The 15,792-nt window shown below is 30.3% G+C and overlaps 2 protein-coding genes across 2 annotated transcripts in view; both read left to right on the top strand.

Annotated features, from left to right (window-relative positions):
- Positions 1–9,319: 9,319 nt before the first annotated feature.
- On the top strand, positions 9,320–12,388 carry LOC125849021 (uncharacterized protein At3g27210-like). Its single transcript, XM_049528998.1, has 3 exons — positions 9,320–9,774; positions 11,300–11,380; positions 11,726–12,388. Exons 1-3 carry the CDS (start codon positions 9,573–9,575, stop codon positions 12,154–12,156), a joined length of 714 nt encoding a protein of 237 aa, XP_049384955.1. The 5' UTR covers positions 9,320–9,572; the 3' UTR covers positions 12,157–12,388.
- Positions 12,389–14,357: 1,969 nt separating this feature from the next.
- The window catches only part of LOC125849019 (triacylglycerol lipase 2-like), a 4,670-nt gene continuing 3,235 nt past the window's right edge, over positions 14,358–15,792 (top strand). Inside the window, exons 1-2 of the mRNA XM_049528995.1 lie at positions 14,358–14,634; positions 14,773–14,883. Of these exons, the coding sequence (XP_049384952.1) occupies positions 14,446–14,634; positions 14,773–14,883 (300 nt within the window). The 5' untranslated portion in view covers positions 14,358–14,445. The remainder of the gene's footprint in view (positions 14,635–14,772; positions 14,884–15,792) is intronic.

Here is a 15,792-nt window from a genome sequence, read left to right on the forward strand (position 1 = left end):
ACTATGTTTATAGCATTTAATTTGAATTAATAATTTGCTATTATATACAATTTTCCCTTTAGAAATATTTGTATCGTCGGACAAAGAATTCATGAAGGATCATTCCTAAAAAAAATATGAAGTGATTAAGGGGTTTGCAAAGTCCATAAACAAAAGAGTCATTTTCAGTTTCCGATAAGTCGACGAATTTCATTTTAAAATAATTTAATCGGACTGTGTCAACATCAAAGTTTTAAGTGTTAGCATTAGCATGGCACTTGCATCTTTGTGTGGTGGCTAATCCTATTTTTTTATTTTGTAAATTTAGTCGTCTTAAATTTTGTCCCTTTCAACGTGCACGCACGATAATGCCCAATTACGTTTATCAATTGATGAGCCAAAATTAAATCGACTCTACTAATTAGATGACTCTCCTTCCAAAATCGCTTATCGCCAAGCGTCAGAATACCCACCACAAAGTTTACCAAAAATAAACTACAGTTGATTATATTTAAGAGCGGAGTAAATCTAGTGACTATAATTTTATTGAATTTTAATACCTTTTTTAAAAAAAATTATCTTATACAACAGATCCATCCCTCGAGGATGCTCTAAATATGAGTACCATTTATTTGTTCATGAACACTATTACTAGGGAAATTGATTGAATTAGGTTAATTTGTTAATGAACTAGTGATGTAATTATATAGAAGAAAATAAGTCCATAGTGATTGATTACACTTGAAAATCAAATGAAAGATTAATTACATGTTAATTAGGTGCCGACGCCTAATTTGCCTCCAATCGGAATGGGTCACGAATCAAATCGCCCAGATTCAATTCATGCCTTCGTCTTTTGCATTTATTTCTTTAGATTTAGGTTAATAGTACTTTTGGTCCCTCCATTATTTATAAACAAATTATTATTTTAGTTCATCATATTAAACCTTCTTTTTTTTTTACCCTCCCCTAGGAGCTTCCATCTCTTTTGCTCCCGACTCGAACTCGCAACCTTCGGGTTGGAAGTGAGGGGTACTTACCATCCGAGCAACTCCCTCTAATGAGATAAGGGTAAAAACACATCTAAACTAATCCTTTTGGGTTTCATACCTAAACTATTGAGAATGTGAGTTCCATACATACACTATCACTTATTAGTTTGAGAAACACGTCTTTCTTTTTTATTACACTTTCATCATGGTGTGTGTAATAGACTCTCTCTTTTATTTAAAAAAATTATCACATCACACTCGACATGGACAAAATATTCTACTTGACAAAAATAAAATAAATTATTAGTATTAGTATTAGTTAAAGATTAAGGTATTACTATTTCAAAAAAAAAATTATAAAATATTTTTTAACAAAAAAATAAATTATATTGTTTCTTTCCTTTAGTTCGTTTAGAAACATTAAAGAATGTTTCTTTCTTTTTTATCAACTTTTAAATATAACTTTCACATGACAGGTTTAAGATCACAAATTAAAAATATTTTGGTATATATATATATCTTTAGTTTAAGACTATAGAAAAAATAAAGTTTTTTCATTAAAAATAAGAAAAAACTTTAGATTTAAAAAAAATAATTAAAATAAATAAATAAAAGTTAGGCCTCCGATTGTGGCATCCCTAATGGTGGCATCCATGATGATGGCGATGGCGCCATCCTGATGAGAGGTTAAAAAAAAGGACATCCGGTTCCTTAGGAGTAAAAAAAAAAAGAAAAAAAATTGTGTTGCCTTTTATAGTGGAGTTAGAATTTTTTTTTACTTATTATAGTTCTGTCTAATTTATTGTGCTTCCTTTATTACTCTCTATAACAGAGTTTGCTTAAATGTGTAATAAAGGAAGCAAAATAAATTAGACAACACAAGAATAAGTAAAAAAAAAAAATTCTAACTCCACTACACAAGGCCAACACAATTTTTTTTCTTTTTTTATTTGCTCCTAAGGAACTGGGTGTCTTCCTTTACCTCATCAGGGATGCCGCCATTGCCATCATCTGGATATCGCCATCATTAGGGATGTCGTCATCTATATCTTTTGAATGAGCTTCGGGTGTATAGGGCTTGGAGACGTAAAAGGGAAGCCAAATCTATATATAATAATAAAGGATCAGAATGACAAAATAGTGATGTACGCTCTCTTCGGACTTCATTGTCATTTTTCATTTTTCTCTTGTTTTTGAATTTTTTTCAACTATATTATTTTTAAAAGTTATTTTCATAACTCACACTTCTTCAACTTCATAAATTATACTCTTAATTAGTATTAGTGATATTCATAACTTTCAATCCTTTTATATTCATAACCTCAAAAAATTCAATTTTACATTAAAAATATTCAATGCCTTCCTTTATTTCTTTCGAGAGAAATGACATTAAATTAAAATGTTTACCTCAATAGGTTTAAGATGTCAGAATTCTTAAAGTTCATTTTGACTTTATGTATTCCTTTGTTGGAATAGCTTTCTTTTTATTTTGTATATAGTGTGTTGATGATTTTTAAGATTTTTTTTTTTCTTTTGTTAATTTCATTAGAACTTTTTTGTTTAATTTATTGATAGATTTTTAGGATTTTTTTTCCCCCTTTTGTTAATCTTATTTGAACTTTTGTTGTAGATGATGATGATGAAGACACTACATGTAATATATTCAAAGAATATATTATGATGATAGCAATTTATGCAAGAGGAAGAACAATAACATACTCAGTGAAATTAGTAACATCTTATGTAATGAGTTAAATTTTATATATATATATATATATTCTTTACTTGTAGCAAGACTTTTTAAAAATAAATTTTTTATTTATGTTATATTCGATACACGAGTAGAAAAAAGTATTTTCCTAAAAATATATGTACACATCTAACACAAAATGAGAAAAATGTAAATAACAAAAATAAATTAGGAGCGGAGGGTTAGACGGGGTGGGGTAAAATTTTATTTTATTGTATTTTAAAAAATAATTTCATAAGAAGAGGTTTGAATTTAAAAAAAATAAAAGGACAAGGGATTGTCGGGGGGGGGGAGATGGTGGAGTCAGTAGGGGTGTTCACGGGTCGGTTTGGATCGGTTATTGGTCAAAACCAAAATCAAACCAACTTAATGGGTTTTAAAATTATCAAAACCAAACCAAACCAAATATAATATACATTTATCGGTTTCGATTTGGTTTGGTTCGGTTATTCGGTTATTAACCATACACAAAAATAAAAGAAACAATTCATTCAAAATATGAAAAAAGTGACAGCAATCCATTCAAAACGAAAAATAGTTAGAATAACTTAAATTATTGAACATTCAATCACTAAATTTACTATAAATAAAACTTTAAAATTCACTATATTTGCCTAGAAGGAAGAGACAATAACATTTTTAGTCCCACAAAGAATTGTCATAGACACTCATATACATGAAATCAATAAGATAAATGTTTTCATATGGGGTATTTTTGTTTTCAATAAGTAAATTATAATTTTTTTTTAATGAAAATATATGTAAGATCTTTAAAGTTGTTTATAAAAACAATATATTAAGTAGGTCTATTAATAAAATATATGTATATAATTTATCGGTTCGGTTTGGTTATTTCTTCGGTTTTTTTGAATAAAATCATAACCAAACCAAATACTATCGGTTTTCAAAAATCTAAAACCAAACCAAACCAAACCCAAATAAAATCGATTTTATTTTATCGGTTTGATTCGATTTTCGGTTTGGATCGGTTTTTATCCAAACCGTGAACATCCCTAGATTGGAGTGAGATGAAAATAACTAATATTACTACTTTATTTAATTTTTGTCAAGGTGAAATATTTTAGCCACGTGGAATGTTANTATGTTGCTTCCTTGATTGTGACTTTTCCATTTGTGAGATATATATATATATATAAGTATTTTTTACTTGTAGCAAGACTTTTTTAAAAATAATTTTTATTTTTGTTATATTCGGTATGCAAGTAGAAAAAAGTATTTTTTAAAAAATATATGTACACATCTAACGCAAAATGAGAAAAATGTAAATAATAAAAATAAATTAGGAGCGCAGGGTTAGACGGGGTGGGGTAAATTTTTATTTTTTAAAATAATATCATAAGAAGAGGTTTGAATTTTTTTTTAAAAAAAAAAGGACAAGGGATTGTCGAGGGGGGGGGGGGGNATGAAAAAAATATTTTAAATTTATTTTTTTGGATAGTTTAATATTTAGTTTTGAACTAATATTAATAGTTTATTTAATTTTTGTCAAGGTGAAATATTTTATCCACCTGGAATGTCATGTGACAAGGTTTTTACATATAAAAGAGAGGGTGTATTACAAACACCCATTGAGGTGTGTTTCTCAAACTAATAAGTGATAATTTAAATACGAAACTCACACTCTCAATAGTTTAAGTATGAAACTCAAAAATAGGAAATAATTTAGGTGTGTTTTTGCCACTTATCTATTAATTAATTTAATTTTGCACTTTTGACTCCTTTGTTGTGATTAGTGAATATTTACAAATTTATCATAATTATTAATTGCTTCACCACATAGTTATTTTTGTGTTATATTGAATTTGTATTGACAATTCATATTTGACAATAATATAATTCTATAAATAGTCAAATCTAGCTAGTATTTTTTTAATTAATACGAAAGGACAAAAATATATTTTAATTAATCGAAGATGAACTATGTTAAAACATATACTACCAAAGGTAAATTTTACAAATAATTTAGGGACTAAGATTTCCCAAACATAATTTATTTGGACTTACATATTGTGTTATAGAAGTAGGGGGGTTACAAATTCCTAATAGTGAAATATCAGTATTACGTGTAGCAATGAAACAAAAAAGCTGTCAATATTGTACAGTTCCATGTTTTAGAAGTTTATAATCCAGAACAAATCAACATAGTTGCAATTAGGGGTGTACATGATCGGGTTTAATTTCGAGTTATTTTTTTTAGTTAAAATCAAACCAAATCAATTTAAGTATAGTCGGATTTTTTTTTTCAATATCAAGTCAAGTCAAATCATTAGTCGAATCTTTTTTTCTAGTTTAACTCAATTTGCGATTTGATTTGATTTTCGATTTGGTGTTGACACCCCTAGTTGCAATCGGAAAGAAAAAAAAAAAAAAACGACCCTCAACTTATTTATTTGAAAGAAGAAAATCAAGGCAGCAATAAAAACATTACTATGTGAAAAGGAAATATACCAAAAAGTGTTCAATTCTTGAGTTTTATAATTTTCCATGATTATACATAAAGACAAAGATAAAGACTAATTAATTAGGTTGGGCAAAAGATTAGACTTGTCTTAGTTTTTATATTCTTCATGTTTCTATTTTGTTTGTTTTGTGTGTGGTAGATTTCGATGAGGATTGTCAATACTGTCATTTCATTTACCTCGTCAATGAGTAATTAAGTTCAGTAGGCAGGAAAACGTGTCATCAAAACTTATCTAAAGTATTTTCTTTTCTTATCCTATTCTAAATTTTTATTTAGATTGTAATTTGTTATAACTCAATTAAAAGAGTATTTGCTTCCCTTGTCTACTCCTTCGGGATTGAGTAGCTAAATTATGGTATTTTCTTCGCCTATTTTTATTTGTTTATATTGATTTGATATACTTTTGAAAAACAATCAATCAAATAATAATTCTATTATATTATTATTTAAATACAATAAATTCAATATTTTTGGGAATGCATTTGTAAGTTAGTATAAATAATAAATAATAAAAAGTTCAAAGTTACGTTCAGTCAGAAGGGAACAAAAAGGGTAAACTAATGTGGACATTAGATTTAAATTAAAGCAAGTAAGGCTGGGCATTCTTTCTGTTACTCCGTTTATTTCATAAATGAAGTGATTTTATTCAAATGTTTTTGAATCATTTGATAGAGGGGAAGCTTTAAATGTAACTATAAAAGGAGGGAGTTCAAAAATTACTTTAGGTCACACGTTCAAATAACATGTGCTATAAATTTGTATTTTTTTGAATTCTTTGTTAATTAGAATACCTAGCTCCGCTTATGATCTAGTCCCTCCAAATTTCCTTGCTCTTTTTTCATTAACCACTTCTTCGGTGGTTTTATTTTAAAAAAGAAAACAGTTAACACGCCTAATTAGTTTGGTTATGCCCAACTTAATAATTATTATTAACTATAATAAGGTAATGTGCAAATTAAAAGGCAACTAGGATTAAAACATTTCAAAAGAAAGAGGATGAAATATATTCCCCTAAAGGGAGTTCACGCAATGAGAAAATAATTAGAATATGGATATGGTAGTTGGGTACTTGTTAATTTTTGCGCGTTGGAGTTGTGTCTCAATCTTACGCATGTTTTACACGAATAAAATAATATATTTATAAAGAGAAAAAGATACTCCAAGAAAGAAAATTATTACTTACTAACTACTTCCAAGAAATTTCAGATCAGTAGTTTGTTTTTGTTTTTGCTGGCACCTACTCTTTGACTTGCCACGTAAATTATTTCAAACCAAAGCCATTTTATTTTTTGATATATATACAATATGTCAAAAATGTGGTCCGGAGAAGATAATATATATATCCTTAATCTTATTTGATAAATCCTAGAATCAAAAGAAATGAAAATTAGTAAATAACAATTCTCTGTATTCATTTTCCTTAATCTTCCATTCTATTAACCACGTAATAAATAAATGACCATGTTGTGCATGACCGATGCTTGAAAATACTAATCATTGACAGCTGTGAGTTTAAGACAAACCCGAAAGGCCTAAAATGGGAATTTATTCGTATGATCTTTTGTCGAATTATAAAATATTATTAGGCGAAATAAATTCAAATACTAGAAAAAGGGTAAATTTTCCATTAATTAATACTCCCTCCGTCCACTATTAATTGTCATACTTTCCATTTTTAGAGTCAAACTTTAAAAACTTTGACTAACATTTTAGGATATATTTAATCTTCATATTGATATGTAAAAAATTGCAATGTATAGTACTTTTCGTATAGTTTTTGAATATCTAAATTTTTTGTTTAAAAAATTGAATTAATGTAATCTAATTTAACTTTGAAAATAAGTCAAATTGACTTTCGAAAAGCGCAACATGACAAATAAAAGTGGACGGAGGGAGTAGTACTAAATAGAAAGGGGAAGCACGTCTTTGTATGGATTAAAATGCAAATTAAATTAGTGCATGGGTTTTCACATGGCTATACTACTTTTTTGCTTTTAAAAAATAGAATCAATCATTCTATAATGATATGCCATTCTTGCCTGCTGATAAGAAGGAAAAGGTAATCATAACATTTTAGTTTAGAGTATGAATAAACGTGTCACAATAGTGTGCAATCAATGTAACACCTTACATAATAATGTATTTGTATTATGAGTACTACATTAAGTAATGCCTTGATTCCATTCATATTATCTTTTTTTTTTTTTTGGTGTGATAGAATATTATATCTTCTTTTATGATGTTGCATTATTTTAAAAGATTTACTTAGCAAAAAATATAACAGATTTAATAATCTCATTTATAAAAGTATTTATCCTCTTTACCTGATATTTTTACTTATTGAGGATTAATTTAAAATACTCAACTAATAAGAAAATCAAAGTTGATAAAAAGATTAGTACATTATAGACAAAATGAAGTAAGTAATTTACCAAAAAAATGATTCTGATTTCTGAATAGTCATTATGCTTGTTTAAGAAAAACTCAAAGCAGAATTAATTGGAGGGAGAGAATTCAAACACGGAGCTTTAGGCCCACCTCAATCCCATACTCCAAATTACTTATCAATCTTGATCTATTTTTGGATTGACACATTTATTAAGAATTTTAATTACTGGTCTATTTTTGAATTGACACAGTTATTAAAAATCTTAATTACTGGTCTATTTTTAAATTGACACACTTATTAAGAATCCTAATTACTGATCTATTTTTAAATTGATAGACATATTAAGAAAATAATTATTGACAATAAATTTTTCATCTTATCCTTATTAATTATGAAGTGAATGAATGAAAAATTTAAAATTTTCAAAAACTTTTACTTTTTTCAAAGTAATTAATTGAGGATATAACAAGTAAAAAAATTATTTTTTTTTATTTATTAAAATGAATAAATAAATAAATAATTGGACAAATAATTAGAAATCGTGATAGTACTTATGACGAAAATCTAGACACAAAAAGTGGAATTCCAAAATCCCCCCACTATCTTTTCACATTATTCTTTTTGGATTCATCTGTTTTTATTATTAATAATAATCAGTAGTTGGTTTAATAATAATTCTAATATCTTCTATCCATAAATAAAAAAATTCGATTCTTATCACAATGATTCTCTTTTTGTTTTTCTTAACCTACCACAACCCTATAGAATTGAAAATGTAAATACTCTAGGGGTGTGTTTTCTCATGTTTGGTTGGATTAAATGTTTTGGAAAATATTTTTCAAATCAACTCATTTTTCTCAAATTTAAGGAAAATGACTTTCCTCAAAAAATTAAGGAAAACATTTTCCAAAACTCTTCTCCAATTTCAAATTACAATTTTTTTTGTATGAAAAATAAATTTAAAGCTTATTTTTTAAAAATATTTTCAACTTCAATTTTTTATTTTTACCCCACCCTCACCCCATACCACCCTCCCCCCCCAAAAAAATTATAATTTGTTCTTAAAAAATATTTCCATTTTTTATTTTTCACCCCACCCCTACCCTCGAACCCCTCATCAGCCCCGTACCCCCCCTCAAAAAAAAATTGTTTTTGAAAAATGTTTCCAATTTATATTTTTCACCCCACCCTACCCCTTGATCCCCCCACCCCAAAAAAATTAAAGCTACCCCNAAAATATTTTTCAATTTCAAAAATTATTTTAGCTCTCTAGTAAAAATAAAAAATATTTTCTCAAAATATTTTTCATTCATAAATCAAACACTAAAAAAAAAATTCCGAAAAATATTTTCTACTCACCAACCAAACATGAGAAAATAAGTCAAAAATTTACTTGTTTTTCATGAAAACATTTTCTAGGAAAACATTTTCCTTCATACCAAACACGCCTTATATTTCAGCATATTAGTACACATTATGAACTCGTAAGAAAAGCCAAATCTTATTTCAATTATTTTCATTGTTTTAATTTATTTGTTTGCTTAAAATAAATTAATTTTTTGAATCTTTCAATCTTAAATAAAAAATATGTATCAAAATATTCTTTAATTTTATTATTTTAAATCTATCATGAATTAAAAAAGACAAACTAAAAAGAACAATAATATAAAAAGTTGTAAGAAAAGCCAAATTTCAACTAAATTACTTATTTGCAATAATACTAACCTTTTTAGATAGGACCCACCCATTTTCTCCATTACAAATTACGATAATTTGGTATTGAAAGCCCCACAATTTTCATATGATATTTTGCTCTCCACTCTATTCTGTTCTGCTCTGCTCTGCTCTCCTCTCGGGCATTTCAACAATTTGTCCCTTCTTTGGCAAAGCGTAACGCTCCCATTTACTGCATTTTCTCTTTCGATTGTTTTCTAGATTCTTAGAGGCATCGCGGGACAAATCAAGTGTTTTCTGTTAGCAATGGGTTCGTCTGCTTCAGTGCATAAAGATCCAAAATCAGCAATGAAGCTCCGTTTTGTTTTTGCATCTAAATCTGACAAGCTTGTGAGTCCCTCACCCATCAAAGATAAACCCCTTGATAATACTGAAATCAAACTCTCTCTTCCTCAAATCAAACCTCAGCGTTCCCCGGTGCTCCCCGTTAACAGTTTTAGCGACTATGGTACGATCTTCTTGTTTTGCCTTTTCGTTTTCCTGTCCGATTAGTTTTTTGGGATTTCCATTTTTTATATTCTTTGACGTTTATTTCACTTTCTGTTCGACGCTTTTGTGTGGGGTTTCCGTGATAAAAAATATATAGAGGAAAATTGATGCTTTTCATGTGAAACACTTTTTCTCAATTTCAAATTTTGAGTTAGTCGGATGTTGGACTACTAGTTTCTTCTATTTGCTAAGGAAATTGGTTGTTCAACAGATATTTTATCTGTATTTTTTTAATTTTAAAGAAAATTACAGAGATGTTCTGTTTGATCATGATTAACAGGTTGATTTTTCGTATGGTGTTTCAACTAATAGTTCCTTGTTGGATAACTTTATGAGATAATAAACTGTTTGTTGAATGATCTTTAACTCCATGATTAACACAATTCATGTTCAAATGTGTCGTCTAATGAAACTGAGAAAAATTACAATTTTAATAATTTAAGTGTGTTCTTATTTTTTTTTGTCTGCTGTCTATTCCTTTGTGCAATTAGGGAAGATTGACTGTTAAAGTCATGTGCAATGCCAAAATTCTCTTATTGGTGGGGTCATCTGCAGCACATGTTGTCGTGGCACAACTATTTTTTATTTGCTGGATACGACCTTTCAAAAAAAAAAAAAGGATAGAGACACCCTGTAGCTTATTGTGATGAATTCAATAGAAGAATCATTTTCAATATGCTATATATTAAATCCAGATGAATTTGTCATTATAAAAATGGATGTATAATATATGTGTAATCCATGTATAATACGTGTATAATTAGTGTAAAAGGTAAACAGTGAAATACAGGCGAAAGACACCGTTGTACTGGGAAAATGGATTCCTTGTTTCATCCATCATCTGTGCAAGCAGTGGTAACCTTAGTTGAGATTGGCACATTTAATTCAGCGACTTTTCTTGTTTGGTAGCTCTAGGATAATCCTCTAAGATTAGTTTCATATTGTCAATTGTGTTACATGTAATTCCCCTCTAGTCATGTGGTTTTGTCACGACAGTCGAGTGGATCCTTCATTGACTACTTTCAAAGCAATCCGATGAATCATCTTGTTTTTCTAGAATATTTATCTGGTAATAGCACTCTCTAGTCAAAATAAGTTTCTTGTGTGTATTTTATGCCATTGACAAAATGCAGTGCAGTTTTTCACTGTAAAGACTAACTGATGCCTACTAGCTTAAATGCTCAGAAGTTACTAACTAGTTCTGTTTCTTGTTTTTTTGAGATGGATGGATTTATTTTGAATGTGACGTGTTGGGATTGTGGTGGAATAATGATGAAAAGGACCTGCTCTCTGCTTTCTTTCAGTTTTCTTCTTTTGTTCCCTAGTATCCTCAAACTGATTTCATGAAGCAGAGCCCACATTGTGAAGCTTTCGATATGTTTATAGATGAATTGTGTTCATGTTATTGTGCATTTGTCATTGTTATTAGTAATCTCATGATACATTTTATCGTTTCTAATAGCCCGAGGCATTCCTTTGTTTAGGTAGCAAGGAGGAGACCTTCTTTGATTCCCGGGCCTGGTTGGAGTCAGATTGTGATGATGACTTCTTTAGTGTTAAGGGAGGTGAGACAGACCTTTGATACCTGATGCTCTTTCCATATTCTCCCTCCCATCTTTCTTCTTATGTTATTATTTATATTCATAAAATTAAAAATGGCTATTATGCATTTAACTGAATCATAAGTAATGACTGCCAAGGCAATTTGAGAAGACCGAATCTACAAAATCAGGTATTGAAAGTACCTGACATTTTTTGTTCAAGAAAAGTGCCACACCAGTACATAGTTTTTGCTAAAATAGGGATCAAAGTGTTGGGAACACTTCTTATTCTTGTTGCGAGTAGCCACCTTCTATTTACACTTGTAATCATTATCATTAATTCTTATAGTCTATCTGTCTTCAATGCAGATTTTACACCATCACTTGGAAATACTCCTTCGCGTGGAAATACACCTGTGCATCGAGGTTTGTTGGTTGGTAATCTGCTAGGTAATCGAACCTCTTTTGGAGAAAGAACTTCTGCTTCTTTACCGCAATCTTCTCCAATACATAGGAGGAAGAATTTACTTGAGCTTTTCAAAGAAAGCTCAAGAAACCGGAATCCCAATGAGCAAGGTGCTGAAGACAACCAAAATGGACAGGCTGCTGGTCTACAGCTACCACCTAAATCCACATCTAGTACACCTCATGTGCCGGTGTCTAGTGGCAAGAGCACCCCTGTAGGAAAGTTCAAAAGTGAGGCCAAATCACCGAGGTCAGTACAATGTTGTCTTCCCAGGTTGAGTGGCAGTTTTAGGGAAAAGAGGAAGAGTATGAGTCCTGCAAATACCGTTGGCTAATAGCTAGAACCCGGCTTTCATAAATTCTCTATGTATGTATATGCTAGTGCACAAGGAATTGTGCACCTCTTGAGCTTTGCACTTTTACCCTCGGTAGCCAATGGAACTTGAGGGCCGTGAGATCAGATGTGCATTGGCACACACTTACTACTGTGTATACACTTATAAAGAACAGCTTTGTTAATAAATTAACAAGGACGTACTCTGTTTATGTATATGTTTCTTCTCCTTTCCTCAGTTGTCTGATTAATATTCCTCTCCTCTTAATGAACAAAAAGAACTTAATTACTATGTTATTAAGTAAAACCTTGCAATTATTTGCATTTGGGTCGACTTGCCTCTCCGCACGTATTCTTTGAACAAATAATGAAGTAGGAGGGGGACTAGTGCATAGAACGTAGGAAGGGGACCTAATTTTGAAGCAGCCATCTAACTTGTGAAGGCATTTCAAAAATTTTGCACGTATCACTATAGATGTACAGTGTCCAAAATTAGTCTTGACAAAGTTCAGCCAGTTTTTGCTAGAACATTGGCCATGTGTCGCTGAAGTATAGTTTATTTAGCCATTTGTCCAAAGATTGTATTCCAACTATTTCTGACTCAACTTTAGGTAGAATTAGACGAATTGTAACTTTAGACACTGCGTCAGAAGTTTAGTTTTTCAAACACCACTATTTAAAAAGTCTGGTATAGGTTAAATGTGTCAATGTAGGCTAGCTATCTCAGCAAAAAAAATTCCAAAGTAGAGGTTGCATTCCCTCTTAAATGGGCCAAGGCTAACTTCTTTAACTGGACTTCCTTTAGGAGTGTGATGTTAGATCAGGCCAGGGCGTAGGACAGTGAACACTCCCAAGACTTCAGATTTTGAGGCCCAGAAAAAGTTCATACCCATCAAAATCTCAAAAGGGGAAAAGTTCAATTTTATAGTCCATCAACCTATACAGATTTTTATTTTTATTTTTTTTAAAAAAAGCTTTTACCAAGTTTAGATAATATCTCATCATCATGTTCCTTATAATTTAAAGCCCTTAAATTGTATCCAAAAAGGATTTCTCCATTTACCCTCTTTTACGTAAAAAGGGATTTGAACCAACAACAATATACCATTAAAATTCCACAAGCGGGGTCTAAGAAGGAGAATATGAATCTTGTCCCTACCTTAAGAGGTAAAAGAGGATTTGAACCGAGATATTTTTTTTCCAAAAGTTGATTATGATGTTTCCCATTATATTTACTAATGTTGTCATTACTATTAGTGTTATTATTGTGATTTTGGTAACATTTGGGATGTGAAGTGTGTCGTTCCCCCCAAAAAAATACGTGACCATATATCTAACCGATTTGATGTATTGAAGAATTAATAGTTCAGTTGGTTAATTATTTGAATCATTGGTGAAAGTTCAATTTCTCACAATGTAATCCTCTCCCCTACCCCCAATTTTATTTTATTCTTAAAAAAGGGATTCCATATATTGTGTATTGCTTAGACTTATGGATTAATTTGCAATTTGCAATGTTGTCTCAACTTGTTCTTGTTTTGTTTTTTAAAAATAAAAATTCTTTCTTGTTACGAACTATATTTTTGTTCCATCTAGTAACAGAGTTTAGCAAGCGTTGCAATTCGAATTGCGTCACCCTATCAATGAGTTTTATATCCTTCCCTTTTTCGTAAAATATGGCCTGTTGTTACCACTTGCGACTGTTAAAGCCAAGTAACAACCATACATGTTTTAGGATTTAAGGTATTCTCTCCATCCTACTTTAAGTGTTCTATTTTCCTTTTTAATTTGTTGTAAAAAGAGTGTCTCGTCTCAAAGTGCAATCCCAACTAATCAAAATATTAACAGTAAGAAAAATTCTTTATAGTAATTCGTTGAGCTTCAACATCAAGAAATCTCCCCAATACTACTGATCATATTTTACATTTCTTGGCTTGCATATCTGTTGATGTCATCAGTTACGTTGATTAAACGTATAAAACATCCAAATTTAGTGGGCTCCAAGACCCACGTCCGTTACATCCAAATTCTGAATTCTCAGTACAAATTAGTGGTAACAGAATTAAGTGGCACTAGAAAGGCAAAAAGTGACAAATTCTCCATTGTTTTTTCGAAATCAGAAACAAGATTGTCCAGAATTAGTCGGTTCGCAATTTAATTAGTAAGTCCAGAGAAGAGTCAGAAATCGATTTCCCACCGCTCTCGATATCTTTCTAATTTCCGTCTATAAATAATTTTGAAAGCATAACAGTACGTAGTTACAATTTACAAACACCAACGTAATATAAAGATGCTCCACAGACTATTCATGATTGTTGTAGGCATTGTGACGCCATTACTAATTTCAGTGTTTGCGAGTTATCCAGCATTTGGGTCGAAAGGTGTTCTTGGATTTGTTGCTGAGATTAATGTTGCAGCACCTAGTGACATGTGCGCCACCTTTGTGATTATTCATGGTTATAAGTGCCACGAATATGAGGTACGTGTAGATGTAATTAATTCCCTTAATTTCATGAGTACTACTCTATATCCACTGGTTTTTCAAATGAGCTTTTGTCCACCAGATTAAACAAGGAATGGTTTTGTGTGTGTTTCTTCAATTTATGATATTTTTCAGGTGACTACTGATGATGGATACATACTGAGTGTGCAAAGAATTCCGCAAGGACGAGTAGGTGGTAGCGGCCACAACAGGCAGCCAGTTTTATTGCAACATGGAATACTGGTGGTAATTAAGCATACTTTTTAGGAATGAAAAAAATTAAAGCTATACTCCATTATTCCAATATTTAACATAAGAAATACATTATGATATTTATAATTTACACATAATAGCATGATGTATTTCTTAGGTTTCACATGATAAATATTTTTTAAAAACTCAACAACCACTTAACTTTGTTTAATACAATAACAGTGAAATTCTATAAAACAGAACTTTGTTTAATACAATAACAGTGAAATTCTATAAAACAGAGTTTAGTAAAAAGTAGAGACTACGTAGACCTTATTCATATCATCACCACATCGGGTTAGATAGAATGTTTTTAAATGATTCTCGAATCAAAATAATAATAAAAAGGGAAATTGTCCATGAAGAAAGAAAAATGATGCAAGGTATACATAAATACGAAAAATAAAAACATCAGAATACGTTTAGTGGAAATTCATTTATAATATTAGAAGTTGGTGTTGTTCGTCTTGTATACCTAAGATACTTAGAACAAAACTTTGAAGAACTTGGTAAGACACAATAAAGTTTAAGAACATTTTCAGAACTAGAAAATTAAAACTAGTAGAGAAACTAGAATCAGAAACAAATTAGATAAAATATACGAAATATTTTTTTTCCTTAAAGAAGAATTGTTGTCAATCTGATTCCAACAAACTTTGCAGAAACACGAAGTTACCAAAGTTTAATGAACCAGTGAAGAACAGAAGAACACAAATTAATTCACGAATCTAAAATCTGTAACACATACCAGAATCTGAAAAAACAGAAAGAAGATCAAGCCCACTGAATGCACAGTGTCCCCTTAAGGAAATTATTCCCCTCTAGTATTCGAGGTTTGATTTGGAATATGTCCTCCCAGGATAGAATGATCTCAATCACCAGTGTATTGATACCCAAAACGCT

The sequence above is a fragment of the Solanum stenotomum genome, chromosome 12 (genome assembly GCF_019186545.1).
Source record: "Solanum stenotomum isolate F172 chromosome 12, ASM1918654v1, whole genome shotgun sequence".
NCBI classification, from domain to species: Eukaryota; Viridiplantae; Streptophyta; class Magnoliopsida; order Solanales; family Solanaceae; genus Solanum; species Solanum stenotomum.

What these genes read in the sequence shown, in the direction of transcription:
- LOC125849021 (XM_049528998.1), top strand. Translation starts at nt 9,573, where the DNA reads ATGGGTTCGTCTGCTTCAGTGCATAAAGATCCAAAATCAGCAATGAAG. An exon ending in TAACAGTTTTAGCGACTATG is followed by an intron (nt 9,775 to 11,299) that starts GTACGATCTTCT and finishes TCCTTTGTTTAG; the next exon opens with GTAGCAAGGAGGAGACCTTC. An exon ending in CTTCTTTAGTGTTAAGGGAG is followed by an intron (nt 11,381 to 11,725) that starts GTGAGACAGACC and finishes TCTTCAATGCAG; the next exon opens with ATTTTACACCATCACTTGGA.